The following is a 26,931-nucleotide window of genomic DNA, read 5'->3' as shown; positions in this document are numbered from 1 at the left end:
TACAGAGAAAGAGTGTGTGTGTGTGTGTGTATGTGCAGAAACTTTTATTAGTCACAAAAGTCAAATTAAAGTGTTCTTGATGAATAAAAAAAAAAAAAAGATTTTACCAAAATGATTGAAATCATTTTTTAAAGATATTGTTACAGAGCTGTTGAAGATATTTGCCTTTCCCCTTTTTTTTCAGGATAATGATTTGTCATTTTCTTCTTTTCTTTCCATTTTTGAGACTATTTTGTCACTTCCTGTTGTACTGTCTCTTTGTACTGGTCACTTCTTGTTCTACTTTCTCTTTGTATGGTCACTTCCTGTCCTACTTTCTCTTTGTACAGGAGCAGGAGTCAGGGGCTCTGGTGATATCAGCCATGTTGGATATCCTGACCTTTGCCCTGTGTGCCCCATACAGTGAGACAACAGACGGCACCCAGTTCGACACTCTGTTAGAGATGGTGGCTCTCAGTGGCCGGGGCATCTTCAGGCTATTTCAGGTCAGTGAGGAGGAAGGTGGCAGAATGGTTAATACACTGCTCTGCCAACACAGTGTCCGTGAGGGCTGGGTTTGAATACCAGTCTCACTCTTTCTCTGAAGTTTGGTTTCTGGAAAATCAAACTGAGCAACTAGTCATTTGGATGAGGCAATGATGGGTGCAATAGCCAAGTGGTTAAAGCGTTGGACTTTCAGTCTGAGGGTTCCAGGTTCGAATCACGGTGACAGTGCCTGGTGGGTAAAGGGTGGTGATTTTTACGATCTCCCAAGTCAACATATGTGCAGACCTGCTAGTGCCTGAACCCCCTTCGTGTGTATACGCAAGCAGAAGATCAAATACGCACGTTAAAAATCCTGTAATCCATGTCAGCGTTCGGTGGGTTATGGAAACAAGAACATACCCAGCATACACCCCCCCGAAAGCAGAGTATGGCTGCCTACATGGTAGGGTAAAAATGGTCATACACGTAAAAGCCAACTCATGTGAACAGGGGAGTTGCAGCCCATGAACACAGAAAGAAGAAGGATGAGGCAATGACACTGAGGTCCTGTGTGCAGCATGGAACTGGTGCGCTGAAATAGAACCAGTGGCAACATAAGTGTCATCCTCTGGCAAAATTCTGTAGAAGGAATCCACCCCAATAGGTACACAAATACATATGCATGCACTCAAGGCCTGACTAGGGCATTGAGTTATACTGTTGGTCAGTCAGGCATCTGCTTAGCAGATGCGCTGTAGTGTCCATGGATTTGTCTGAATGCAATGAAACCTCATTGAGGAACTGAAGCCAAAAGCTCAGGTCAGTGTAGAGTGGTGGCCAGTGGCAACGTGCCCGCCTTGGAAGCAAGAGAATCTGAGCATACAGTAGTTGTTGTTTTTACAACCCTCCACTATATTTGAGTCCTGGTCTGGGCACTAGTCATGTGGATGAGATGATAAACAGAGATCCTGTGTGCAGCATGCACTTAACACACATAGAGATGTTTTGGACCTCTCAGGTCAACATGTGTGCAGACCTACTAGTGCCTAGATCCCCTTCATATGTTTAGTCATGCAGAAGATCAGTTATGCACATTAAAGATCCCTTAAATCCATGTCTGTGGTCAAGTGGGTGCTGGTAACATGGGGAGCTGGATTTAGGTTTCAATAATTAGAAGACAAAACAAAGGAGAAGAAAGCCAAAGTAGGACAGACTGAGTGGGGTTTTTTTTTCCCCAGAAAGGAAAGTTTTTGCAGTGTTTTTTGTGTTTTGTTTTGTTGTTGTTTTGGGTGTTTTTTTACTTTGTTTTTGTTGTTGTTTTTTCTTCAGTGCATACATATAACAAGAAACTGTAAGAAATGTTCAATGAATGATGTTTTGATTTTTTTTTCTCACTTATTTCAGCATGTGTATGTTGATGATCTTTTCTGGTTTTTGTTGTTGTTTTTTTCTTAAAGATAGCATTCATTTGGCAGCAACAGTTACTGGACCATTTCTTTTGTATTTTCATTTCAGCACCCATCCATGGCCATTGTGAAAGGGGCAGGCATGGTGATGAAATCCATCATTGAGGTACACTTCCTGCTGCTCAGGCACAGCTGTTTTCTGTGTGATTGTCACTGTCTCTGTGTGACTGTCAGTGTGTCTGTGTGTGATTGTCAGTGTCTCTGTGTGTGATTGTCAGTGTCTCTGTGTGACTGTCAGTGTCTCTGTGTGACTGTCAGTGTGTCTGTGTGTGATTGTCAGTGTCTCTGTGTGTGACTGTCAGTGTGTCTGTGTGTGATTGTCAGTGTCTCTATGTGACTGTCAGTGTCTGTGTGATTGTTAGTGTCTCTGTGTTGCTGTCAGTGTCTCTGTGTGATTATCAGTGTCTCTGTGTGTGATTGTCAGTGTCTCTGTGTTACTGTCAGTGTCTCTATGTGATTATCAGTGTTTCTATGTGATTATCAGTGTCTCTGTGTGACTGTCAGTGTCTCAATGTGATTATCAGTGTCTCTGTGTGATTGTCAGTGTCTCTATGTGACTGTCAGTGTCTGTGTGTGATTGTCAGTGTCTCTATGTGATTATCAGTGTCTCAGTATGTTAGTGTATATGTGTGATTGTCAGTGTCTCTGTGTGATTGTCAATGTCTCTATGTAATTGCCCTTGTATATGTATTACTGTCAGTGTCTTTGTGTGATTGTCAGTGTCTCTGTGTGATTTTTTAGTATCTCCATGTTACTGTCAGTGTCTCTGTGTGAATGTCAGTGTCTCTGTGTGACTGTCAGTGTCTCGCAGTGTCTCTGTGTGATTTTTTAGTATCTCCATGTTACTGTCAGTGTCTCTCAGTGTCTCTGTATGACTGTCATTGTCTCTGTGTGACTGTCAGTGTCTCTCAGTGTCTCTGTGTGACTGTCAGTGTCTCTCAGTGTCTCTGTGTGACTGTCAGTGTCTCTCAGTGTCTCTGTGTGACTGTCAGTGTCTCTATGTGACTGTCAGTGTCTCTGTGTGACTGTCAGTGTCTCTTAGTGTCTCTGTATGACTGTCAGTGTCTCTGTGTGACTGTCAGTGTCTCTCAGTGTCTCTGTGTGACTGTCAGTGTTTCTATGTGATTGTCAGTGTCTCTGTGTGACTGTCAGTGTTTCTATGTGACTGTCAGTGTCTCTGTGTGACTGTCAGTGTCTCTGTGTGATCGTCAGTGTCTGTGTGACTGTCAGTGTCTCTGTGTGATCGTCAGTGTCTGTGTGACTGTCAGTGTCTCTGTGTGATCATCAGTGTCTGTGTGACTGTCAGTGTTTCTGTGTGACTGTCAGTGTTTCTGTGTGACTGTCAGTGTCTCTGTGAGATTGTCAGTGTGTGACTGTCAGTGTTTCTGTGTGATTGTCAGTGTGTGATTGTCAGTGGGAGATGATAAATGTGTATTACTTGTGTGTGGTTGTCTTGATAAATTCAGGTGTGTGTGTGAGCGTGCGCGCGTGTGAGAGGGAGAGAGAGAGAGTTTTTGTGTGTGTGTGTTTTCAGTCACTGGATTTTAGTGCACTTGTTGGTGACAGTGTATGTGTGTGTAATAGATGGTGTACATCTTCACGTTCCTGTGTGTAGCATGCACTTAAGTAGCACACGCCACAGAACCCACAGCAACAAAAGGGATGTCCCTGGCAAAATTCTGTAGAAAAATCCACTTTGATAGGAAAACAAGTACATTTGCAGGCAGAAAAACATATATATTACATATGGCTTGCACTGTACTGTGGTATTGCATTCCCCCTGGGGAGAGCAGCACAAAATTTCACAGAGAAAAATCTGTTCTGACAAAAAGTCATTGAATACAGTACAATGCAATGCAATGCTTTGCGATGCAGTCTGTGTGTGTGTGTGTGTGTGTGTGTGTGTGTAATTGTTCATACCTGCAATTTGTAGTATTGTCTTGGTGTTTAGATTCACATATATGTGCTGTTTTTTCATATGCAGAGGTACGTTATTGTGCACTATTGTATATGTGTTATTTCATGTAAGGCGCTTAGAGCCCAGTATATGGGGAGTTTACACCATATAAGTGCTGTCTGTTACAATTATTGTTATTTTATTATTGTTACTAAATATAATGCAGTGCAACGCAACGCAACACAACACAACGCAACACAACACAACACAAAACAATGCAGTGCAACACAACACAACACATTACAACTTAACATTGTTCCATGTGAGGTGCTTCGAGCCCATTATAAGGGGAGTTTGCACCATATGAGTACTGTCTATCACAATTATTGTTATTTAATTATTATTACTATTCTTAATATAATGCAGTGCAACACAACACAAGACAACACAATGCAACACAACACAACACAACACAACAATGTAACACAATACAACACAACAATGTAACACAACACAACACAATCACAATCACATTCACATCATTTACCATAAGAGCCACAGCGTACTTTGCCACAGGAGGGGAATGCCGAGACAGCAGCCAAAATGCAGGACCTGGCCCTGGCAGAGGGAGCCTTGCCCAGACACCTGCACTCCGCCATGTTCACCGAGAGCACAGACAGTCGTCTCCTCACCAACAGGTAGGGTGTACCTCATTAGGTATAACTTCTATGATGACGGGCACAGTAGCCAAGTGGTTAAAGTGTTCGACTTTAAGTCTTAGGGTCCCGGGTTCGAATCTCAGTAACTTACTTTTAGTCATTCATCAATAAAGAACATGAAACGCATAAATACAAAGTTAATGCTACTTTATCTCACAATAATCACAAAGCAACAAAGCGATAAGCATAGTAAGAGAACAGATGAAAATATCATATTATAATTTAAAGAATGATGTACATGATTAAAACCATGTACATCAATGATTAAAACCAGCTGTTATTCAACAGTATTTAAAATCAGTGCACAATTATATAATTCACATAACGTTGCATGCACATGCACTTGCACGCACATGCACACACACACACACACACACACACACACACACACACACACACACATAAATGTACATGCATGCACATGTACACACACATACCATCCCCCCCCCCACACCCGCCAAACACACTCACACAAATATATCTTGAAACACATACACACAGAGGGGCCAATGATAAAAAAATGTTTGTGTGTTAGTCAGTTATTAAAGAACAGAATCGACTGGGGTATAAAACTGTTTTGGGTTCTGGGTTGTGCCTTGTGGAGAGACAGGTTTCTTAGTTTAATGTTATCACCTAACAGGGAAGTGGCAGCTACAAGCCTAGTAAACGGAAGTTTCTGGGTTTCTTCCAGTGAACCTTTTATTTACCTGAGTGTGCTAGCTGAACTGGTAGCACAAGCAGCATTGACTTGAAGTTGTGTCCCTTGTACGTGGAGAGAGTTACCCCTCTTTATTATTTATTAATGGTGCCCTGTGAGACGTGACTGTGAGGAGGGGAACAGAAGAATCAGCAGGAATATCATAAAACAAATGGTGATATTGAAAGCAGTGTTAGTGTCTGCAAACCACGTTATGGCGTGACATTGCAGCACCCAACTTTAGAAACACAGGAGATAAACATAGGTGATATTGGATGGTTAGGGGGGAGATGAGGGGGAACAGAAGCGAGCAACTTGGAAAGGGGTGTGGGCATAAGGGAGACTGGGGTGATCATGGGCTACAAAAACATTATGACTGTTTCTAAGCAGCAGAACTGTTTCTCGGCCATGAAACCTTCTTTACAGGTGCATGCATCTAATGTGTGAATGAGTTATGTCTTTCATAGAATGGAATGATTATGGACTACAAAAACAACAGAACTGTTTCTAAGCCATGAAACAATAGCACCACTGACATGAGTGTAGGGCAACAAACCCCTAGAAGTCACTGGACGAGGTGTGGGAGGTGGTGGAGGTCTGGAGTCGACCGGAGGAAGTGGAGGAGGCGGTTGAGAGAGCCTGAAGTAGAGGGGCCCAGAGTGTCTGCAAATCGATTGTGATCACACCTTAATTTTAGCCCAATCGCCCAATCAAGCTGTGTAATTATATGACCTGATTGACGACATTATTTGACATAAAACAAGAACGCCAGAGAATTGACAGACAGATAGAAAATATGATGAAAAAAAACTTAGCCGTATGAAGAGCACAGGAACCGGAGTCAAGATGGCTGCCGGAAAAAGAGGGCGCTAGTCAGGGTGGCAAAGGGGAGTTTACCTACTTCCAGGAGGTTATCGGCTGTAGCTACTTTCGTTTTCTCCGCATAGGCAGGTATTAGTTTGCACAGGACAGGAATGTCAGACCCCTGCCAGAGTCTGCACTAGTGGGTCATGGTAAGTATGTTAGATAAACGTAATTTTAGGAAGAAAATTTCCTTTTGCAGGTTCATGCATCTAATATGTGAATGAGTTATGTCTTTCGTTCTTAATTCAGGGAGAATGTATGATACACAGTATTGCTCTGTAAACCAAACCAACTTGTGGTGAAGGTGCAGCCTGTATATGTTGGTTTCAGACAGCTGAGTCGACACTTGGTGGGTCTGTGGGTGACAGGGCACCCCACAGCCATGGGACTACTCCGACGCATTTTGGTAAGATCATCAGCTGATCATCACTTATGCTGCATCAATCCTGTGGCAGTTCAGTTTCTCCCTAAAGCCGTGTCGTAGCCCTTTAGACAGACATGCATGCACTGAGCATCATTGATTTATGATGATGCGGTCAATTTTAAGCCCGGTTTTTACATGGAGAAATCTGTTGTGACAAAACAGTGATACAGTACAATACAATGCAGTACAATACAAAACAAAACATTTTTTTTAAAGCCCAATACAATTGAATACAATACAGTGCAGTACAGTACAACACAATGCAATACAGTACTATACAATACAGTACAGTACAATAGAATAGAATAGAATATGTCTTTATTACCAAGTGTACCGGGGTCACAAGGAATATTGGGAGTGGGGGTGGGGGGATAGTACATAACAAGGTACAAACATAAATCGAAAATCATACACAAACACAGATACAGTAGAAATTAGGAATGCAATACAATACAACACAGTATACCACTTTATGTGTAGTTTTTTTTCCATTTTTATTTATTTTACAGCCCAGTGGCCTTCTTGCCTACCTGGACTCCCCAGACCAGGTTCCTGTCAACGAGACAGACAGGCTGCACGTAAGGGATAACCTGAAGCTGGCACAGGTGAGTCATGTTTTGAGTTCGCACTCGGGTCAAGGGTGAAGAGTTTTTGGTCTCTGACGACTGAAAATATGAGCATGAATGACAATAACAAGTACGTTGTGAATGGTGAAATTCCTTGAAACTGTCTCTGACTGAAAAATATAAGTATGAATGACAATGATAAACACTTCCTGAATGGTGAAATTCCTTGAAACATGACCAGTATGGCATGGGACTGAGAGACCATATGGATATTGTCTGATTGTTGACTGGTTTGTTGGAGTTTTTTGGTGAGGTCAGTAGGTGATGCTTGGTACTGAAGACATCTTGAGAAAGACGGAAAATAAAAGAATTGAATTGTTACGCATGTATAAAGATGTCAATTCTTTGAGTATTCTTTTTTTTCAAGAAAATCAAAAGAATCTGTGAATTATGGATTTGAGTTGTAAGTGAATGGATCAACTTGTTGAGTTCTTTTTTTTTTCTTCTTTTTTTGATAAAGGAATCCATGAATTATAGCATTAAATTGCAAATGAATAGATCAGCTTGGTCTTTGCTATTTTTAGATAGAGGCACATGTGAAAAAACAATCCGACATGTACCTAATTGATTACATCTTTAGGCAGCCATACTCTGCTTTGGGAAGCAGCATATACTTGGTAATCCACAGAGCACTGGATAAGCAGGTCATAGGAGTGCATAGTTTGAACCTAGGCATGCACATACACAGGAAGAGGCTTTAATGCATCAGGAGGTCTGCACTTGTTTTTTTCTGGGAAACTGGATGAAAAATCTTCAGATGTAGCTAATATTCAAACCAGTGACCTTTAAGACAGAAAAAAAACATCACTGCAGGAAAATCTGAAGAAAACAACACACACTTTGATATACATATCATGTATGCACATGATTGAAGCTTGACTGAAAGACACAGAAAGAAAAATGATGAGCACCTACGAGCAGCTGTCAGCTGGTTCTACCCAGGTGGGGCAGCCTGTTGTGCAAATGACTCCATGTTTGTAAAGCGCTCAGAGTCGGATCTCTAACTGGAGATAAGCACTGTATTATAAGTACCGGTATCCATAATAATAATGATAATGATGATAACAATAATACTAAAAATTTGAAACATGTTGAAAGCTGTGGTCCAAAGAGGTGGTGATGAAGTAGCAGGAAGCTAACTCCCTGTTTAATTACACCTTACACATACTTAACCATGACCCACTAGTGCAGACTCCTGCAGGGGTCTGACATTCCTGTCCTGTGCAAACTACTATCCGCCTATGCGGAGAAAACTAAAGTAGCTACGGCCGATAACCTCCCGGAAGTAGGTAACCTCCCCTTTGCTCCCCTGACTAGTGCCCTCTTTTTCCGGCAGCCATTATGACTCCTGTTCCTGTGCTCTTCATACGGCTAAGTTTTTTTTGTATTTTCTGTCTGTTTGATATAACGACAGGATCATCTTAAAAAGAACAAGCGAAACGTGCAGCTGCAGATGATCGAGAGAAAGATTGATGACGCCTTGCAGCACTGGCGCTCACGCATGGGTCTGATGAAGAAACAGGTATGAGGAATGCTTGCTTTTCATTGCCAGGTTGGTGTGCTCGTCAACACCAGTGTTTGTCTATGGGATGAGAATGCTGGTTTGGCTGGTTGGCTGGTTGATAGGTTTGGTGACTGGTTGGTTGGTTGGTTGGTTGGGCATGTATTTGGGTAAATATGTTGTGGCTTAACCCGGAGAGCGCGATGAGCCACGATCGTGGCTTTCCCGGTAAAGTGCGATGGGCCACGATCGTGGCTCTGTTTACATAAGGTCCGACATCGTACGGCTATGCTCGGCAGCCTTCGTAAAACTGCCTCGTTCTGGTGTTACTGCCTCCCTGCTTGTGTTTGCACAAACTTTGACCAAGTTTATAAGTCCAGATCTTCGTATTTTTTGTAAACAATGAGTGACACTGAAGTTGACAAAGCTCAGGAAATGAGTGACCTTGTCACTAGTGATGATTCATTTGCTGACAGGGATTCTGGTGAAAACGGCTTTGTTATTTTGACACTTGGGCATGCTGGCTTGCTTGTTGTTCATTCAGTTTTGTGTCTCCAGCCACAAAAACTGAGGGGTGGGTGATGGGGGTGGGGAGGGGTGGTAAAGTGGGTTAGGCATGGGTTTATTGCGATTTCTTGCCCAAATCAAGCTAGAAAACTGGAAATTATTTTGATTTAAAGCATTCTTGCTGCTTTTGAAAGCAACATGAGCTAAAAGAAAACATTTATTTCTGTTTTTGCCTGTGATTGCATAAAGTATTGTAGATGTGCGTGTGCGTGGCGTCGGTGGGTGTGTCTCAAACAAATAATACAGTGCTTATAATTTCATTGTTTCAGTTATATGCATTTCATGATTCTGCAGCCAGAACATTTTCTGCACAGTTTAATGCCAATTTTGAGATTTTGACTCTGTAAAAGATGTGAAAATACCTATAAACATTGTGGTTGACGTTTTTGGAAAACAAGTTTGCAAAATTTGCTGTTTATATCCTGTGGAATATCTCCAACTACTTACAAGGTACAGCCTTTTTCTTACTTTTATCTGATTCTTCATTCACTCTACTTTCCAAAAATGTATAGGTTTACCTATTTATTCTTACTGATAAGCATACAAATGCCCCAAATCAGAGCACAGGTAGCGGAGGCAAACTATCCCTTTGTTTTAAGCATGATTTCTGTAAGTATGTTTTATTATATCCAGCACTTTGAGGGTTAATGTTCAAGATATTTCTGTGGTAAGTGTCTGCATGGTTTAATTTTTCTTTTTCTTTTTTTAATCAACATTTTTTTGTTTATTCACACACACACACACACACACATGTACTCACGCGCACGTGCATGAAAGCATCACCAAATGAATGTGACTGAATGCACACTTACATTTTGGCATACTTTGACATGTCACTTTTTTTTTCACACTTCTGTTTTCTGGACAGATTGCTTGATAAGCATCTGTTATTGTTATTATTATTTTTATTATTATTATTACCCCGGTAAAATTTGTTGTTGTTGTTGTTATCGTTGTAGTTGTCATTTGTATTTCTCTTTTTTTGTCACAACAGATTTCTCTGTGTGAAATTCGGGCTGTTCTCCCCAGGGAGAGCGCGTCACTGCACTGAGATAGCCACCCTTTTTTTGTTTTTCTCCTGCATGCAGTTTTATTTGATTTTCCTATCGAAGTGGATTTTTCTACAGAATTTTGCCAGGAACAACCCTTTTGTTGCCATGGGTTCTTTTACATGCGCTAAGTGCTTGATGCACACAGGACCTCGGTTTAACATCTCATCCGAATGACTAGCGTCCAGACCACCACTCAAGGTCTAGTGGAGGGGGAGAAAATATCGGCGGCTGAGCCGATATTCGAACCAGCGCGCTCAGATTCTCTCGCTTCCTAGGCGGACGCGTCACCTCTAGGCCATCACTCCATTATGCTGTGTGTGCAGCAAAATGACAAGCCTGTGGTGCTCCGTAAGCGGCGGCAGAGGATAAAGAGTGAGGCCAACTGGCCCCTGTTCTACTACCAGTTCAGCAGGGACCATGCCAAGCCCAACCTGCTGTGGAACTACAAGGTGAGTCACCTTACTCACTCACTCACTCAGCGATAGATGGTCTCCTTGTTCAGGTTCACGCCACATCACACTGTATGTTCTTATGAAGTGATGATGACAACTCAGGGAAAGGCTGAAGCCTTGTGGACGTCATTGTTGGAGTAAAATATTGTGTTTCCTCACGATATTATGTTTTTTGTGTGTGTTTCTTTTTTCTTTTTCGTTTTTTTTCTTCCTGTTTCGTTTATTTTGTCCCCTTTTCTGGTTTTTTTTTAGGTTTGTATCTATGTCAGTTGTCTATGCTTTATTGAAAAAGGGAGAAGAAAATGTTTTAGAAAAAACAACAACAAAAAACCTCTTGTGGTTGAAACGTTTTTTGCTTTCTTTGAGGGATGTTTTTATCAAAAGTCAGGTTAATAACTATCTCATTTTGATCATGCATATTCCCAGACACACATGCGCACAATTTTCTACTCATAGGCCTTTTAACTTTTACCATTCATCCAGTCAGGTTCATTTTCAGAAGCAAAAAATCATGTTTGATCATGAGAGCTTTTTGTCAGAATCAAAAGAACCTGTTATGTTTGATCATGAAAGCATGAGAGCTTTTTTGTCAGAATCAAAAGAACCCGTTATGTTTGATCATAAGAAAGTGAGAGCTTTTTGTCAGAATCAAAAGAACCTGTTATGTTTGATCATGAAAACATAAGAGCTTCTTGTTTCCATTGTGATGCTGTGCAGAAGAGGGAAATGAAATCAAATGAAGTTATGTTTATTCAAAAGACCATTGGCCCTTTCTCAAGAGACCTGAATAAGTATCAATCAATCAATCAATCAATCAGTCACTTTATTGTCTGAACTAGAGTACAGAAATTCGCATTCAGGCTCATTGTAAAAGAAATTAAACACTTATTTTAAGAGATAGTAGCTTTTAAAAGTGAAGACATTCATTCCATCAGTAATTCGAAACATGCGAACATGGCGGGAAAGAGTATACGGTGAGGTACGGAAGGACGTTGCACTGTCAACATCACAGTAAATTTACTAACAATATAAATACAAAGGTTTGACATACAAATACATTAGTTAACAAGTGTTAATCTTAAAATCAAACTTGATAATATATATAAATATAAAAGGATGAACAGGTGAGGGAGGGGGGTCTGAACTGAATTTGAAGGTATGTTACAAATGGTAATCATATACACAGAAAAATAACTCGTCAGACAGTATATTTAGTACTAGCAACAACTGCACATCTCTTTACCTATCAAGGCTTCATGCCAATAAAGTAATAAATTCCATGTTATTTCTTCATTGGATGATGAAGACAAAAGGCTCAACCGAAATGTACATGGATCTTCATAGTATTTTCTTGGAATGAATTCTTCTCAAAGATCACTATTTGCAAGACACAGGAGTACAAAATGTAATTCATCCTCCGCAGCTGAGGTACATAATGAACATACTAACTGCAGCACATAACTTATATTTCTTACTGAATGCTTTCATAACGATGGAGCTCCTAATCTGAATTTAGTCCAAATTTTCTTTACAAACCTGTGTACATTTGTAGGTAGATATGGTTCCCTAGCACAACCATATTCAAAAGTCCTGTAAAATTAAAGCCTCTAACTCGTTTGGATACGATTGTCCCATTCTTGCCTTCTGCAGTCAGTATCTCTTAGCTTGAAAACTGCACAGACAAGGAAATGCGATTGCGAATGTGAATACTTTATTCATTATAGGCCATAGCCCCTGTTGAAGGGGTGTACATAAACATAAAGCACATCACAGCCATTCCAAATGCCATACATACATGTCAGCAGTCACATCAAACGAAATTGATGTTTAAATCCTGTCATCAAGACAGTACAATATCTCTGAATTCAAATTGTGCAGACAAGGGAGGAGCTGAGAGAGGCCCTGGAGAACGAGATGCGAGGCTTCCACGTAGACAAAGAGCTGGGGTCCAGCTGTGTCATCGCCTGGAACCACCAGGAGTTCAAGGTGCCTTACACCTGTCTGTCCGAGGAAGTCAAGATCGGTGAGTGGAAGAGGAATTGTGTTTAGTGTCCCGTCACACATGCTGGTGATTGTAGACGTTTTGTTAACTCTCTCACCACCAAGTTTCTGTGTGTGAAAATTGCTCCCCAGCGCCAACTGTTTTAGATACAGTGCTCTCGGTCACTACAGGCTTAAGTTCAAGTGAAAACAACCCGATGGACTTGTTCATTTCAAACTTGGTCAGGGGGCAACGGTTAATCATTAATCTGTGGTGGAGAAACTGGCTGCTCCTGTCAAGCTTTGTTACAATGTGGAATATTGTCTTGTTAACATGACCATTGATGTTGCCTAAAGTCGCATATGGTGGTGAAATGGTGTGTGAAGTTTGATGTTTGAATGTCATTGTTTAAAAGGTAGGAGCAACTGCTTTGTTACAATGTGGAAAATTGTTGTTAACATGACCCTTGATTTTGCCTAAGTCGCATATGGTGGTGAAATAATGTGTGAAGTTTGATGTTTGAACGTTATTGTTTAAAAGGTAGGAGAGGAAGGGGGTGTTGAATGTTGAGTTGGGAGAACACAGGGTAGATGGAGGCTGGAACCAAAGGTCAATGTTTAAACTTTATCAATGTCTGATGTGCTTTGTGTGTGGTACATGGTCTTCTTGATGGTTATTTGTTGTTTGAAATTTAGAAGAAATGAGAGTGGAAAAATCAGCAGCATCAACACAAAATTCTGTCTTGGATGTTGGAGACTTGTGTCACATTTTTCAAACTTACAGTAACACAGTTATTTATTGTTTTTTCTTCATCTCCAGGTGACTATTACCTGCGTCTACTGCTGGAGGAAGATGAAGAATCAGATGAGACAAGCAGTATCAAGAAATCGTATGTGATTGTTTATTGTTACGCAGTGTAGGGGGACGAGGTGTGAAGGGTTTGTTGTGTCATGCACCCATGTAGACTCGTACCACACTACGTCCAATTCTCCATTCACAAAATTTTATAAAACACTAACCTAAAGCAAAAAAAAAATTTTTAATTCTTACTAACTAGGCCAAGTTAGGTTGGTATACAAGAATAAAGAAATATATTCCTACACTTCTAATGGCGGGAAAATTAACAAATTGGAGAATTGAGGGTGCAGTAGAAGAAATGTTCTATAAACATTATTATTAGAGTCTATGTCCAGTAATCATTGCTCTAACCATTCTTTCATTTTTTCTAGAGTGGACAGAGTCAGTTATACTTATTGATTATGTGTTCATGTCACAGCAGGACAGTGACATGTTTTTCGGCAACTTTCAAAAGCAGGAGAAAAGTTATTGTGGCAGAAATCTTGTGCACAGTAGCAGCTAATACCACAGAAATAAGTATTAACTCACTCAGGACGGAAAGTTTTCTCCCTTGCTTTTCCCTACAGACGGCCCATTTGTTAGGGTTGGGGAAAAAATCACAAAAAATACAAAACATAAAGTAACTGAATGAAACTCACTGTACTTGACCCACTGACCCCTTTCCTCTCATCATGTGTACACCCACCTCCCTCCCTCTTCACTGCCCTCCGAATCTTGAGTCAGTGTCAGTACCTTCTTGCTGGTAGCTTTCTTCAGTGCTGATACTTTATTCAAAGTCTTCATCATCCTCGTCGATGTCAGAACTTTCAGTTTGAAGCATTTCAATCACTTCAGCAGCAGTAAAAGCCGCTGTTATGATCTATTTTGCTCCAAAAATGTTCCCTTGTATCGCCTGCGATGCTATTTTTGGTACGTATGCAGATTAGCTTGTTATGTGTGGTGCTGAAGTCAGTGGTTCGTTGGCAAGTGTGTTACGGAATCTCACGATAAAACTTTCCTTTCAACATTGACACGTTCACAATGCCTGGTGTAGCTGCGTGTTTTTTTGTTACCCCATGTGGAAAATGGGGAAAAAATTTTAATTGTCAAAACTGCTCTAGCTTTCCGTCGTCTGGAACCACATCTTACATCAGGAACACTATAGCATTCCATCGTCCGGAGTGAGTTAATATTAGAGTGGAGAGAAGATATGTTAGAGACCCTGGCTTCGACACACAGCCAACACTCCTAGAGGAATCTTGTGAACAGTTCCTCTGTGCGGTGCCCCAATGACTTCTCACTGACTTCACGGAGAAGATGAAAACGAGAGAGGATGTGAGGAGAGCTTCAAAGACAGAAGTTCAAAACAAAGTTTTGAAAGTGTAAATACATTATTGTTCAATAATCTCAGTTTATTCTGTGCATAGTCTTATGCTTTAAAGACTGTTATAGCTCACAAGCTATCTCATGGTCAGTTTTCAAAAACCAGATTCCTACAGATCATTGTTAGCAGTAGTAGTTGTAATAGTAGTAGTTGTAGTAGTAGTAGTAGTAGTAGTGGAAAAGGGACAAAGCAAGCTGTGAAGTTGCGTCCCGTCTTTGTTTCATAACATAGTTTTGTAAGAACATTTAGTCAAGATTCCACCCTCTTTTATCCAATGTATCAAATCACCAAACTTTCTCAAAGTAGTTGAGAATTTTTAAGAATTGTCATGCCCCACCCCACTCCACCCCTCACCCCCTGGAAAAAAAACAAGGGTGACCTTGCACTGAACTGCTGGCTGTTGCAGGTATGAGTTCTTCAACGACCTGTATCACCGTTTCCTGCTGACGGCCACCAGCCCTATGAAGTGTCTGTGCCTTCAGGCCATGACCGTGGTGTATGGTCGCTGTCACGAGGAAATTGGAGCATTCAATGACACACGCTACATCGTCGGCATGCTGGAGAGAGTGAGCTCTTCATTTGCTTTTTGTGTCTGTACTGTTGCTGGTTTTAGACGAGATTTTTTTTTTGCTTTGGGGGATGGGGATAGTGGGAGGACTCAGTTGTATGCAGTACATGCAGTTGTTTTTGACTCACTTGTGTAAACAAAGTGAGTCTATGTTTTAACCCGGTATTCGGTTGTCTGTGTGTGTTTGTGTGTGTCCATGTGTCTGTGTGTCTGTGGTAAACTTTAACATTGACATTTTCTCTGCAAATACTTTGTCAGTTGACACCAAATTTGGCATAAAAATAGGAAAAATTCAGTTCTTTCCAGTCATCTTGTTTAAAACAATATTGCACCTCTGGGATGGGCACAAAAAAATAAAAAAGAAGCCTAATTATATGCAAACTGCATTTACTATTATATTTATATTTTTTGTATTCTCTAAACTTGGCACTTTGACCTCTTATTCTGACACAACAACTAGAGGAGTGATTATTATCATTTTTTGTTCAAACAGGAACCTCTTTTGCTGAGCATGGAATTTTTTTTTATTTTGCAAACGTTTTGGTGCAGATAGTAAAAAAGGGAAATTACTCTGTAATTAATGCTAGGGAACTTAATTTATCACAAGTGAGTCTTGAAGGCCTTGCCTCTCTTGTTGTTTTTGTTTTGTTTTCTTTTGTGGTGCTTCAGGTGAACATTTTTAATAGGCGAATGGAAGAAGGAGAAAAAAAGAAAGGATAATAGCAAATGAGAAAGAAAAAGGCAAGGGCAAAAAGGTGTACAAACGTGTCTGTCTGTCTACATATACAAGTACATATTCTTTGCATTAATATTTTTATGTTTAATGTGTGGTTACATTTATCTGGGGTTTTGTTTGCTTGTGTATTTGCATGCTCGTGTGTGCATACTTGCGTGTTTGAGTGTGTGTGTGTGTGTGTGTGTGTGTGTTTGATTTTGTTAAGACATTATCAGAGTTCATAATTAAGTATTCCAAACCATCTGCATGAACACGGTGGTGATGTGGGATTTTTTTTTTTTTTTTAAATTCTGGATTGGATTTTTTGTTTGAATAGTTTGGGTTTATATTGAATCCTTTCTTTCAAGCAGAAACAACAGTGAAATACCTGCCATGGAGTTTATGTATTGAAGTATTGGAATAAAGACTAATGGGAAGGAGGTTTGACAGTCATATCCTCTGTGGTATACTGCAGGTTTGACTGTTTTCAGATGTCCTTTCTCCCAAATTTGACTGGAAACTTAAAACTGAGCATTTAGTCATTCGAATGAGACAATAAACCAAGGTCCCACGTGCAGCACACACTTGCTGCACTGAAAAAGAACCCATGACAACAAAAGTGTTGTCCTCTAGCAAAATTCTGTAGAATCCTTTTTGATAGGTACACAAATATATATACATGCACTGAAAGCTTGACTATGCACATTGGGTTATGCTGCTGGTCAGGCAATCTGCCTAGCAGATGTAGTGTAGCGTATATTCTCGTGTTGAGATGATAAAATATTCTGTATATATGGATTTGTCTAAACAAACTGAAACTGTTGATTTGCTTCAAATGAAGTTGACGGGTGTGTGTCCAGTGCACGGACAGGCTGGAGAGGGATCGTCTGGTGGGGTTCCTGAACAAGCTGATCCTGCACAAAGTGAACGTGACGGAAATCATGGACGCTAATGGGCTGAAGGTACTGGTGGACCTGCTCACCCTGGCTCACCTGCACACCTCCAGGGCCACAGTACCTCTGCAGGTATGTGTGTGTGTAAAGGGGGTGTTGTGTTTGTGTGTGGGCGTGTGTAGGTGTGGGTGGGTGTGTGTGTGTCTGTGTGTGTGTGTGTGCAGGTACGTGTGTGTCTGAGTGTGTCTGAATGTGTGTGTGTGTGTGTGTGTGTGTGTGTGTGTGTGATTGCCACAGAAGCTGTATCTTTTTATCAGTATCAGTGTATCAGCTTCACCCTGAACGTCATTCCACAGACTAACGTCATTGAAGCCTCCCCAGACATGCAGAGAAGCAGTGAAAAGGAGTGGTACTTTGGCAACGCTGAGAAGGAGCGCCTTGGTCCCTACAGCTTTGAAGAGGTTAGCACTGATCAGTATATGTATAGATATATATATGGGCTGGACTGTTGGATTATTTTAACAATGCTGTTACATTTACACACATAGTACATTAGCAAGATGTCTTAAGAAATGAATAAATAGATAAATAAACACATATAGATCCATGCTGTCTTGCACAATTAAAAAGAATAACACAGACATGAAAATAAAGTCTTCTGAAAACAAGAATTTAAAATGGCAGCTCTGCCTTGGTGATTGAGGTCTTTTTTCCCGCCACACTTTTGTGTGCATGCTCAAACAGTATGCTAGGCTTCTGGAAGGGAATGATTAATGCTGGCTTACTTTCATGTCAAAACTATAGTTTAAGGTTGGACACAACAAATGCTTGAAACTGGTGTAAACGGGGGGGGCGGGGGGGATCACTTGGACAGTAGGGCTTTTTAGTTGAAAAATGAGGAGGGTGGGAACGTGCACGGAGAAGATGGGAATAAGTTTTAATAAGAAGAAGAAAAAATGCAGCGTTTACCTTTATGCTATGCTGACTGTGCATTGTGGATACAAATGTGCTTATATCTGTTGATCACTTTGTGGGTGGTGATGAGGATGATGTTGAGAGAAAAAAAAAGTTCTAATCACACCACTGTACGGATCTAGTTTAATTACACATACTTAACCATGACCCAACTAGTGCAGACTCCGGCAGGGGTCTGACATTCCTGTCCTGTGCAAACTACTATCCGCCTATGCGGAGAAAACGAAACTACAGCCGATAACCTCCCGGAAGTAGATAACACTGTACAGATCTAGTTTTGCTTCATAGATAGCTTAGAAGGGTTGTATTACTCTTTTTTTGTCACAATAGATTTTTCTGTGTGAAATTCTGGGCTGCTCTCCCCAGGGAGGGCGTGTCGCTACACTGAGAGCGCCACCCATTTTTTTTTTTTTTTCTGCCTGCAATTTCATTTGTTTTCCTATCGAAGTGGATTTTTCTACAAAGTGTTGCCAGGGACAACCCTTTTGTTGCCGTGGGTTCTTTTACATGCGCTAAGTGCATGATACACATGGGACCTCGGTTTATCATCTCATCCGAATGACTAGCATCCAGACCACCACTCAAGGTCTAGTGGAGGGGGAGAAAATACTGGCGACTATGGGATTCGAACCAGTGCGCTCAGATTCTCTTGCTTCCTGGGCAGACGCGTTACCTCTAGGCCAACAGTCCACACGTGGAGTGTAGCCAGCACAAGGGATTCACACAGAGTCAGGGTGAAAGTGCCGGGAGGGGTCACTGCATGTAAGCAGAAAGCAAGGAAGGCAGAGACAAAGACAGCAGCACTTATCAGCCTGGGAAGGGATGGTAACTTACAGTCCTTGACCTTGGTGGTAGTCATTGAGACGAGACAGTGAACCAGGCTCCCGTGTGTTGCATGCATTTAGAGTGTGTAGAAAGAACCCACACAACAAAAAGGTTGTCCTTGGCAAAATTCTGTTAAAAAAAAAAAAAAGGTCCACTTTGATGGAAAAACTAATTTGCAATTTGCAGGCAAGGAAAAAACAAATACATTTGCAGGCAAAGAAAAATAAGAAAAAGTGGGTGCTGCACTGTAGCAACACACTTCCTGGGAGGAGCAGCCTGAATTTCACACAGAGAAATCTGTTGTGACAAAAAATAGTACAATGCAACACAACACAACGCACACCAACTCAACATTCAAAACAAAATTCAAACACACACTTGTGTGTACGTTATGTGGAGTGTTGGCCTTGAGGTAACGCGTACACCTAGGAAGTGAAAGAATCTGAGCACACTGGTTTGAATCCCTTAGTCGTGAGTATTTTCTCCCCCTCCACTAGACCTCGAGTGGTGGTCTGGATGCTAGCCATTCAGATGAGACGATGAACCAAGGTCCCGTGTGCAGCTTGCACTTAGCACACATAAAAGAACCCACAGCAACAAAAGGGTTGTTCCTGGTAAAACTAAGTAGGAAAACAAATAAGATTGCGGGCATGAAAAAAATTTTTTTAATGGGTATAGTGACATGCTGTCCCTGGGGAGAGCAGCCTGAATTTCACACAGAGAAATTCATTGTGATAAAAAGAGTAATACAATACAATACAATACAATACAATACTTCTTCTTTGTTCTTGGGCTGCAACTCCCACGTTCACTCATATGTACACGAGTTGGATTTTGCTTGTATGACCGTTTTTAGTCTGCCATGTAGGCAGCCATACTTCATTTTCAGGGGCAATACAATACAGTACAATACAATACAAAACAATACAATACAATGTAATGTTGGCAGATGAGAGAGTTCTGGGAGCAGCACGTGGTGCACAGGGACACACGGTGCTGGGCTCAGGGCATGGACGGCTGGCGGCCCCTACACACGGTGCCCCAGCTGAAGTGGACGCTGATGGCCACAGGGCAGGCCGTCATGAACGAGAGTGACCTGGCCACGCTGGTCCTCAACATGCTCATCAGGATGGCCGAGTACTACCCCAGCAGGTATGCATTACAGTCAGTCATGTTCAACTGTGATCATCAGGACAGCAGAGGAGGCAACTGCTGTCCTGACTTTTCTGGGCTAGAATTTGATCATAGTGGAGAGTGTCTAGCCCAAGTTACATCCCCCACTCTCTCAGCCAAGAGGTCCTTAGGACAGTGGTCTCCAAAGGCCAACTTGCCCCCGAGGCTGCAGCACTAAGAGCCAGTGTAATCTTGCCTCCCAGTTTAAGAGTCATAGTTCTTCACAAAATACTAAGCTGTTAATGAATTTCCATTGCAGTGGAGAAACAATTGAACATACAGCTCTCACTCTGCTGTTGGCCCAGTCGTAAACTTATGTCAGTCTCTGATACAAGCCAAGCGTTGGCATACCCTAAGAGGTATGACAATGACAATGACAAAAACCTAATGTCATCAGCAATTGAACATGCTATTTGACATGGGGATACATGGCTTTTCTTTTCTATGTATGAAATGAAATGAAAACAAAAGGTAGATTTTTAGGGAGAAGTATGTGATGTGCAGTTTTTTGGGGTTTTTTTCATTTTTCTTAACTGTTATTTTTAACCCCTTGACTGCTTTTCCTGTTGAATTAGTGGAGCTGTAGGAGCCTTCTGTGATACATTCCATTGAGGGAGGTGTTTCATCAAACGTTTGTGCATGTTCTAGAAGGTTGAGAACCACTTATTGATTTTGAAAGGCTAGTAAATGGGGATGTATTTCATCATAAGTTTGTGCATGTTTTAGAAGGTTGAGAACTACTGTCTGATTTTGATAGGCTAGTAAATGGTTATAACAGTGGTTTTCTTCCCTTTTCCGACTCATTGAGGCAATCAGTTCTTGTGAAATTGACTTTTCTTCTGAGAGTTTGTCTTCTTAAAAATGGTGATTTCATGACAGACTCAGACTCGCAGTCCTTTTGAACGTTTGATGAAATCATGAAAAAAATATGCGCAATGATTCAGAAGATAATTGTGATAATTCTGATGAAAAAGAGACCGAGGCTTATGGTGTCTTATTGTTTATTTCTGTGTTAGTGCTTGCGAGTTTGTTTCCAAAAATAATTCACACATTATTAAAGACATTTATAATCTAATGTAATTTTTAATTCTCAAACTCTCTTTTCTGAAATATTCCACTTATTTCGTTTCCACTCCAGTGATACATATGCATACACTCTTCAGGCTTTTCTTCAGGTTTTTCTTCAGGCCTTTTGTGGTTGGCTGCGCTACACGCAGCTTGTTCTGATCTGTGCCTTTCTCTAGTCTCAGTATGCTGTTAGAAAGTTCAGCTTTTGTTGTAAAATTGTCATGTTACAAGAGTGGAGTGGAAGCAAATTTGTTGTATTTTTCTTTTTGTCTGTCGTGAAGGGACACTGATGGTGCCATCATTCGTCCACTGCCACGGGTCAAGCGGATACTTTCAGATGCCACCTGTCTCCCTCACCTTGTGCAGGTGTGTCAATGGTGGGGACCAGGGGGTGGGAGTGTGGGGGTGTGGGGGGGAGGAAGACATAGGCTTGAGAGGATTTCTTTCACTCTTGTGTGTAAACAAGCAAATGCTTGCACATGCACGTTCATAAGCACACAGGCACACACGCACATGCACACACAGAGACATGGACACACACACAGAGACATGGACACACACACACATGCAAGCACGCACGCACTCATGCACATGTGTGTGCATTCATGCACACACACAAGCACACATATTTGCATGTATGCACATGCTCCTGCAGGCATACACACATATGCATGTGCACACACAAACATGAACAAACTCATTTCACACACAAGCTCATGCATGCACCTCAGAGAGAAAGTGGGGGGGGGGGGGAGAAGGGGAAGAGGGAGAGAGAAAAAGAACTTTGTAAAATGTGGGATATGTGCTATTAATTCATTTGGAATTATCCAGTCTCATGAAGCTAACAAGCTCATCTTTTCTACATGAGGGGACGTGGGACGCAACGATGTGGGAGTGATGCTATTGAAATGGCTGAAGATGATGGGGCAGCAGAAAAAAACCCTCCTGGACAGGAAACAACAACAAACAAAAACAACCCCCCTTGCCAGCAAAACAACAAACAAACAAAAACAACCCTCTTTGCCAGCAAAACAACAATAACAAACAAACAAATACAGCCTTCGTTGCCAGCAAAACAACAACAAACAAACAAACAAAAACAACCCTCCTTGCCAGCAAAACAACAACAAGCAAACAAACAAAAACAACCCTCCTTGCCAGCAAAACAACAACAAGCAAACAAACAAAAACAACCCTCCTTGCCAGCAAACCAACAAACAAAAGCAAAAACAGCTCTCCTTGCCAGCAAAACAACAACAAACAAACAACTCTCCTTGCCAGTGAAACAACAAACAAAAAAAAAAAACCCAACCCTCACTGAATGATGAATGAAGAATACGGATACTTATATAGTGCCTATCCTCAGTCAGAGAGCAAGCTCTAAGCGCTTTACAAACTCTGGGGGTCATTTGCTCAACAGGCTGCCTACCTGGGTAGAGCCGACTGACAGCTGCCGTTGGGCGCTCATCATTCATTTCATGTGTCATTCAGTCAGATTTCATACATGCACGCAGTCATACACGCTCAGACAGACATGTAACATTTGTCAGCAAAACAATTACAAGCTAACAAAACAAAAAGAACCCCTTCTCTAGCCTCTCCACACGACTGCTTTTGGAGGAAGATGTGAGGGTGTGTGAGGGTGTGTGGTTTGAATCCCGCTCTCGCCCTTTCTCCCAAGTTTGATTGGAAAATCAAACTGAGCATCTAGTCATCTGGATATGATGATAAATCGCACACGCATTTGGCACACTGAAAAAGAACCTGTGGCGACATGAGTGTTGTCCTCTGGCAAAATTCTGAAGAAGAAATCAACTCCGATAGGTACACAAACATAAATGCATGCACTCAAGGCCTGACTAAGCACGTTGGGGTATGCTGCTGGTCAGGTATCTGCCTAGCAGATGTGGTGTAGTGTGTATGGATTCGTCAGAAGGCAGGAACGCCTCCTTGAGAGACTGAAACTGAAACTGAAACTGAAACTGCTGCAGTTGCTGCTGACGTTCGACCCGGTGCTGGTGGAGAAGGTGACAAGCCTGCTGTACCTGGTGATGCAGGACAACCCGTCCCTGTCACGCCTCTACCTGTCAGGTGTCTTCTTCTTCGTCATGATGTACACCGGCTCCAACGTGCTGCCCATTGCCCGCTTCCTCAAGTACACCCACCTCCGGCAGGCCTTCAGATCGGATGAGGTGTGTGTGGGTGTGAGTGTTTGTAGGTGTGTGGTGGGTGTGTGGGTGGATGGGTTGGTGATTGTGTGTGACAGAGAGAGAAAGTGAGAGAGAGAGAGAGAGAGTGGGGTGCATTTGAGAGAGAGAGAAGGAGTGTGTTTGTGTGTCCGTCTGTGTGTGTGTCTATGTCTGTGTGTATGTGAGAGAGAAAGTGTGTGTGTGTATAATGCGTGTGTGTGTGTGTGTTTGTATGCATATGCATTTGTGTGTGTGAGGGAGAGAGAGTGTGTGTGTGTGTGTGCACATGTGTGTGCACATGTGTGGGTGTATATGAGGGAGTGTGTGTGTGTTTGTCCATGTACGTTCAAATGAAAGAGAGAGACATAGAGAGAGAGTGTGTGTGTTTGTGTTCGTGTGTGTGTGTGTATGTGAGAGAAAGAGTGTCTGTGTGGGGGGGGGGCGGGGGGAGGGGGGGTATGTGGCGGTGTATATGAGAGAGTGTGTTTATACATGTGCATGAATGTGTGTGCGCATGTGTGTATGTGTGAAAGAGAGAGTGTATGTATATGTGAGAGAGAGTGAGTGTGTGTATTTGTGTGTGTTTTTGTGGATGGGTGTAGGGGGCGGGGGGGAGGAAGAGAGAGTGTGTGTGTTTAGGATGTGTGTGTGTGTATGTGTGTGTGTTTTAGTAAGATAGAGAGAGTGCATGTGTGTGTGTGTGTATGAGAGAAAGAGAGAGAAGGAATGTGTGTGTGTGTGTGTGTGTGTGTGTGTAAGACAGAGACAGAGAGAAAAAGTGTGTGTGTGAGTGTGACTGTGTGTGTGTGTGCGTGTGTGTGTGTGCTTATGTATAAATGTGTGTGTGAGAGAGAGAGAGAATGAATGTGTGTGTGTGTGTGTGTGCCGGCGTGCCGCGCACATGAATCAGCAGTTTTTGTCAGTGTGAGCACTGTGGTGACCGTTGCAGAACAAGACATCAGACATCATGGTGCGCAGTGTGATGGGCCACATTCTGCCAGAGGCCATGGTCTGCTACCTGGAGAACTACGCACCAGAGAAGTTCGCTGAGATCTTCCTCGGAGAGTTTGACACGCCTGAGGCCATCTGGAATGCTGAGATGAGGTAACATGGTTTGGTGGTTTGTTTTCTTTCGGAAACATGATCTGCTTAAACCCTGCTTGGGGAAAAATTTGTGATTATGTAGGGGTTTTTTGTTTTGTTTTGTATCTGGAATGAAAAATTAGTTCTTTTCTGTCTTGCAAATTTGGTGTATTTGAAATGATCAGGTAAAGGCTTGTCCCTGGCAAGACTGCAGAAAAACCCACTGTAATATACCTACGTGTATGTGTGGGTGTGATTGAAAGTCTGACTGACCGACACAGGAAATGAATGATGAGCACCTAAAAGGCAGCTGTCAATCAGCTTTACCCAGGTAGGTAAGCCTGCTGTGCAAACAACTCTGCGTTTGTAAAGTGCTTAGAGTTGGGTCTCTGATCGAAGATTGGCACTTTATAAGTATAAAAAAATAATGACAATAATAATAATGATAATAACAAGAATGATGATGATAATAATGACGATAATAGTAAAAATAATGATTATGATATTAATGATGATAAAAATGATAATAATAATATGAATAATAATGATGATAATGATAAAGTGTTGTTCGCATCCAGACGCCTGATGATTGAGAAGATAGCGGCACACCTGGCAGACTACTCCCCTCGCCTGCAGAGCAATGTGCGAGCGCTGTACCAGTACTGCCCCATCCCAGTCGTCAACTTCCCCCAGCTGGAGAACGAGCTTTTCTGCAACATCTACTACCTCAAGCATCTCTGTGACACTGCTCGCTTCCCTGACTGGCCCATCAAGGATCCTGTGAGTAGACTGTATTGTGTTGTATTGTATTGGATTGTATTGTATTGGATTGTGTTGTGTTGTGTTGCATCTTCTTCTTCTTTCCATTACACAACCAACATCGACTTGCTGATGATTTTGTCGTGGTTGATGCATGCTGGGTATTTCTTTGTCTCCATAACCCACCGATAACACTGACATGGATTACAGGATCTTTAATGTGCGTAATTCATCTCCTGAGTGCTTTATACACACAAAGGGAGTTCAGGCACTAGCAGGTCTGCACATATTTTAACCTGGGAGATCAGAAAAATCTCCACCCTTTACCCACCCGGCAACATTACCGACCCTCAGATTGAAAGTGCAGCACTTTATTCACTCAGCTATTGTGTCCGTCATTGTATCATGTCATATCGTATCGTATCGGATTGGATCGGATCGGATCAGGTTATATTGTATTGTATTGTATTGTATTGTCACTCTTTGCCTCAACAGATTTCTCTGTGTGACATTCAGACTGCTCTCTCCAGGAAGAGAGAAGAACAACTAATCAAGCTGTCTGTGAGTTTGCTTGGGGTGAAGCAGAGACTGGGAAACAAGAGTAATGGGAAACTATATTTTCATAACCAGCTTTGGGCATATACAGATTTATCATCTTTTCTGGCACATTCTAGTCATAGTCCACTGGCATTATGTTGCGTGGAATGGTTGTAGTGTTGTGACTGTCGGAGACTCAGTTATTTACAAAAGACAGTCTTCGAAGAGACTTAACCACTAAGATCTTCTGCTGAAACTATATGAGTTACTTCCCGTGGTTTGCACACAACACTATTCAACAACAATCGAGCCAGTCGTTAATGTAAACAAACATTACAATGGTGACTGGAAAAAGGCAGGAAAGCAAAAATGCATCCATCCAGTTCGCATTTTTTGAAGTAGGATAGGAATGTTTATCAAACTTAATTTCTGGAAGGAAATTCCTTTTTCGTTACACATACCACACTGTGACCCACCGGTGTAGACTCTGGCAGGGGTGTGATTCCTGTCCTGTGCTAAATACTTGTCCACTTGGGCAAAGAAATCAAAAGTAGCTGTCGCTAGTAGCCTCCCATAGTATATTATCTCCCTTGAGTTTACATATACAACAGAAAATGTCCTTTTTCTTTGCAGGTGGTGCTGTTGAAGGACATTCTGGATGCGTGGAAGAAAGAAGTGGAAAAGAAGCCTCCCACCATGTCCATAGATGAGGCTTACACAGTTCTGAACTTGTCCAAAGGCACTGGAGGGTCAGTTTCAACTTGTTTTTGACACAACCACTTTCATTGTGTGACATGATTTCATGAATCTGAATATTCTTTGGGTTTTTTTAAAAATCAATTGATGGACCATAAATGTTCATTTTTATTATGGTTACATTTATAATGCTGTGGTATAATAATGGTACTGTGTTACTCTTTGTTACGACTGATTTTTCTGTGTAAAAATCGTCGGTTCTCCATGTGGAAAGCGTGTTGCTACAGTGTAGCACCACCACCCACGTTTTTCTTTCAGCCTTCAAGTGTATTTGTTTTTATACCAAAGAGGACAGGCACAATAGCCGAGTGGTTAAAGCGTTACTTTTAATCTGAGGGTCCCAGGTTTGAATCTTGGTGACGGCGCCTGGTGAGTAAAGGGTGGAGATTTTTCCAATCTCACTGGTCAACATATGTGCAGACCTGCTAGTGCCTGAACCCCCTTTGTGTGTATACGCA

General features: G+C 41.7%; 1 protein-coding gene across 3 annotated transcripts in view; it reads left to right on the top strand.

Moving 5' to 3' along the window:
- Window positions 1-26,931, top strand: part of LOC143292708 (dnaJ homolog subfamily C member 13-like) — an 88,742-nt gene that overhangs the window by 19,163 nt on the left and 42,648 nt on the right. For all 3 annotated transcript variants that reach the window (XM_076603224.1, XM_076603225.1, XM_076603226.1), the window contains exons 16-33: window positions 330-485; window positions 1,981-2,037; window positions 4,405-4,526; window positions 6,439-6,514; window positions 7,042-7,137; window positions 8,573-8,680; window positions 10,602-10,727; window positions 12,609-12,753; window positions 13,531-13,600; window positions 15,339-15,498; window positions 17,076-17,240; window positions 17,465-17,569; window positions 19,858-20,060; window positions 21,431-21,515; window positions 23,141-23,341; window positions 24,288-24,442; window positions 25,000-25,201; window positions 26,351-26,466. In XM_076603224.1, the coding sequence (XP_076459339.1) occupies window positions 330-485; window positions 1,981-2,037; window positions 4,405-4,526; window positions 6,439-6,514; window positions 7,042-7,137; window positions 8,573-8,680; window positions 10,602-10,727; window positions 12,609-12,753; window positions 13,531-13,600; window positions 15,339-15,498; window positions 17,076-17,240; window positions 17,465-17,569; window positions 19,858-20,060; window positions 21,431-21,515; window positions 23,141-23,341; window positions 24,288-24,442; window positions 25,000-25,201; window positions 26,351-26,466 (2,348 nt within the window). The remainder of the gene's footprint in view (window positions 1-329; window positions 486-1,980; window positions 2,038-4,404; window positions 4,527-6,438; window positions 6,515-7,041; window positions 7,138-8,572; window positions 8,681-10,601; window positions 10,728-12,608; window positions 12,754-13,530; window positions 13,601-15,338; window positions 15,499-17,075; window positions 17,241-17,464; window positions 17,570-19,857; window positions 20,061-21,430; window positions 21,516-23,140; window positions 23,342-24,287; window positions 24,443-24,999; window positions 25,202-26,350; window positions 26,467-26,931) is intronic.

This window comes from Babylonia areolata, chromosome 18, assembly GCF_041734735.1.
Source record: "Babylonia areolata isolate BAREFJ2019XMU chromosome 18, ASM4173473v1, whole genome shotgun sequence".
NCBI classification, from domain to species: Eukaryota; Metazoa; Mollusca; class Gastropoda; order Neogastropoda; family Buccinidae; genus Babylonia; species Babylonia areolata.
Note: the sequence above shows the minus strand (reverse complement) of the source record. Positions and strands in the feature narration are given on the sequence as shown.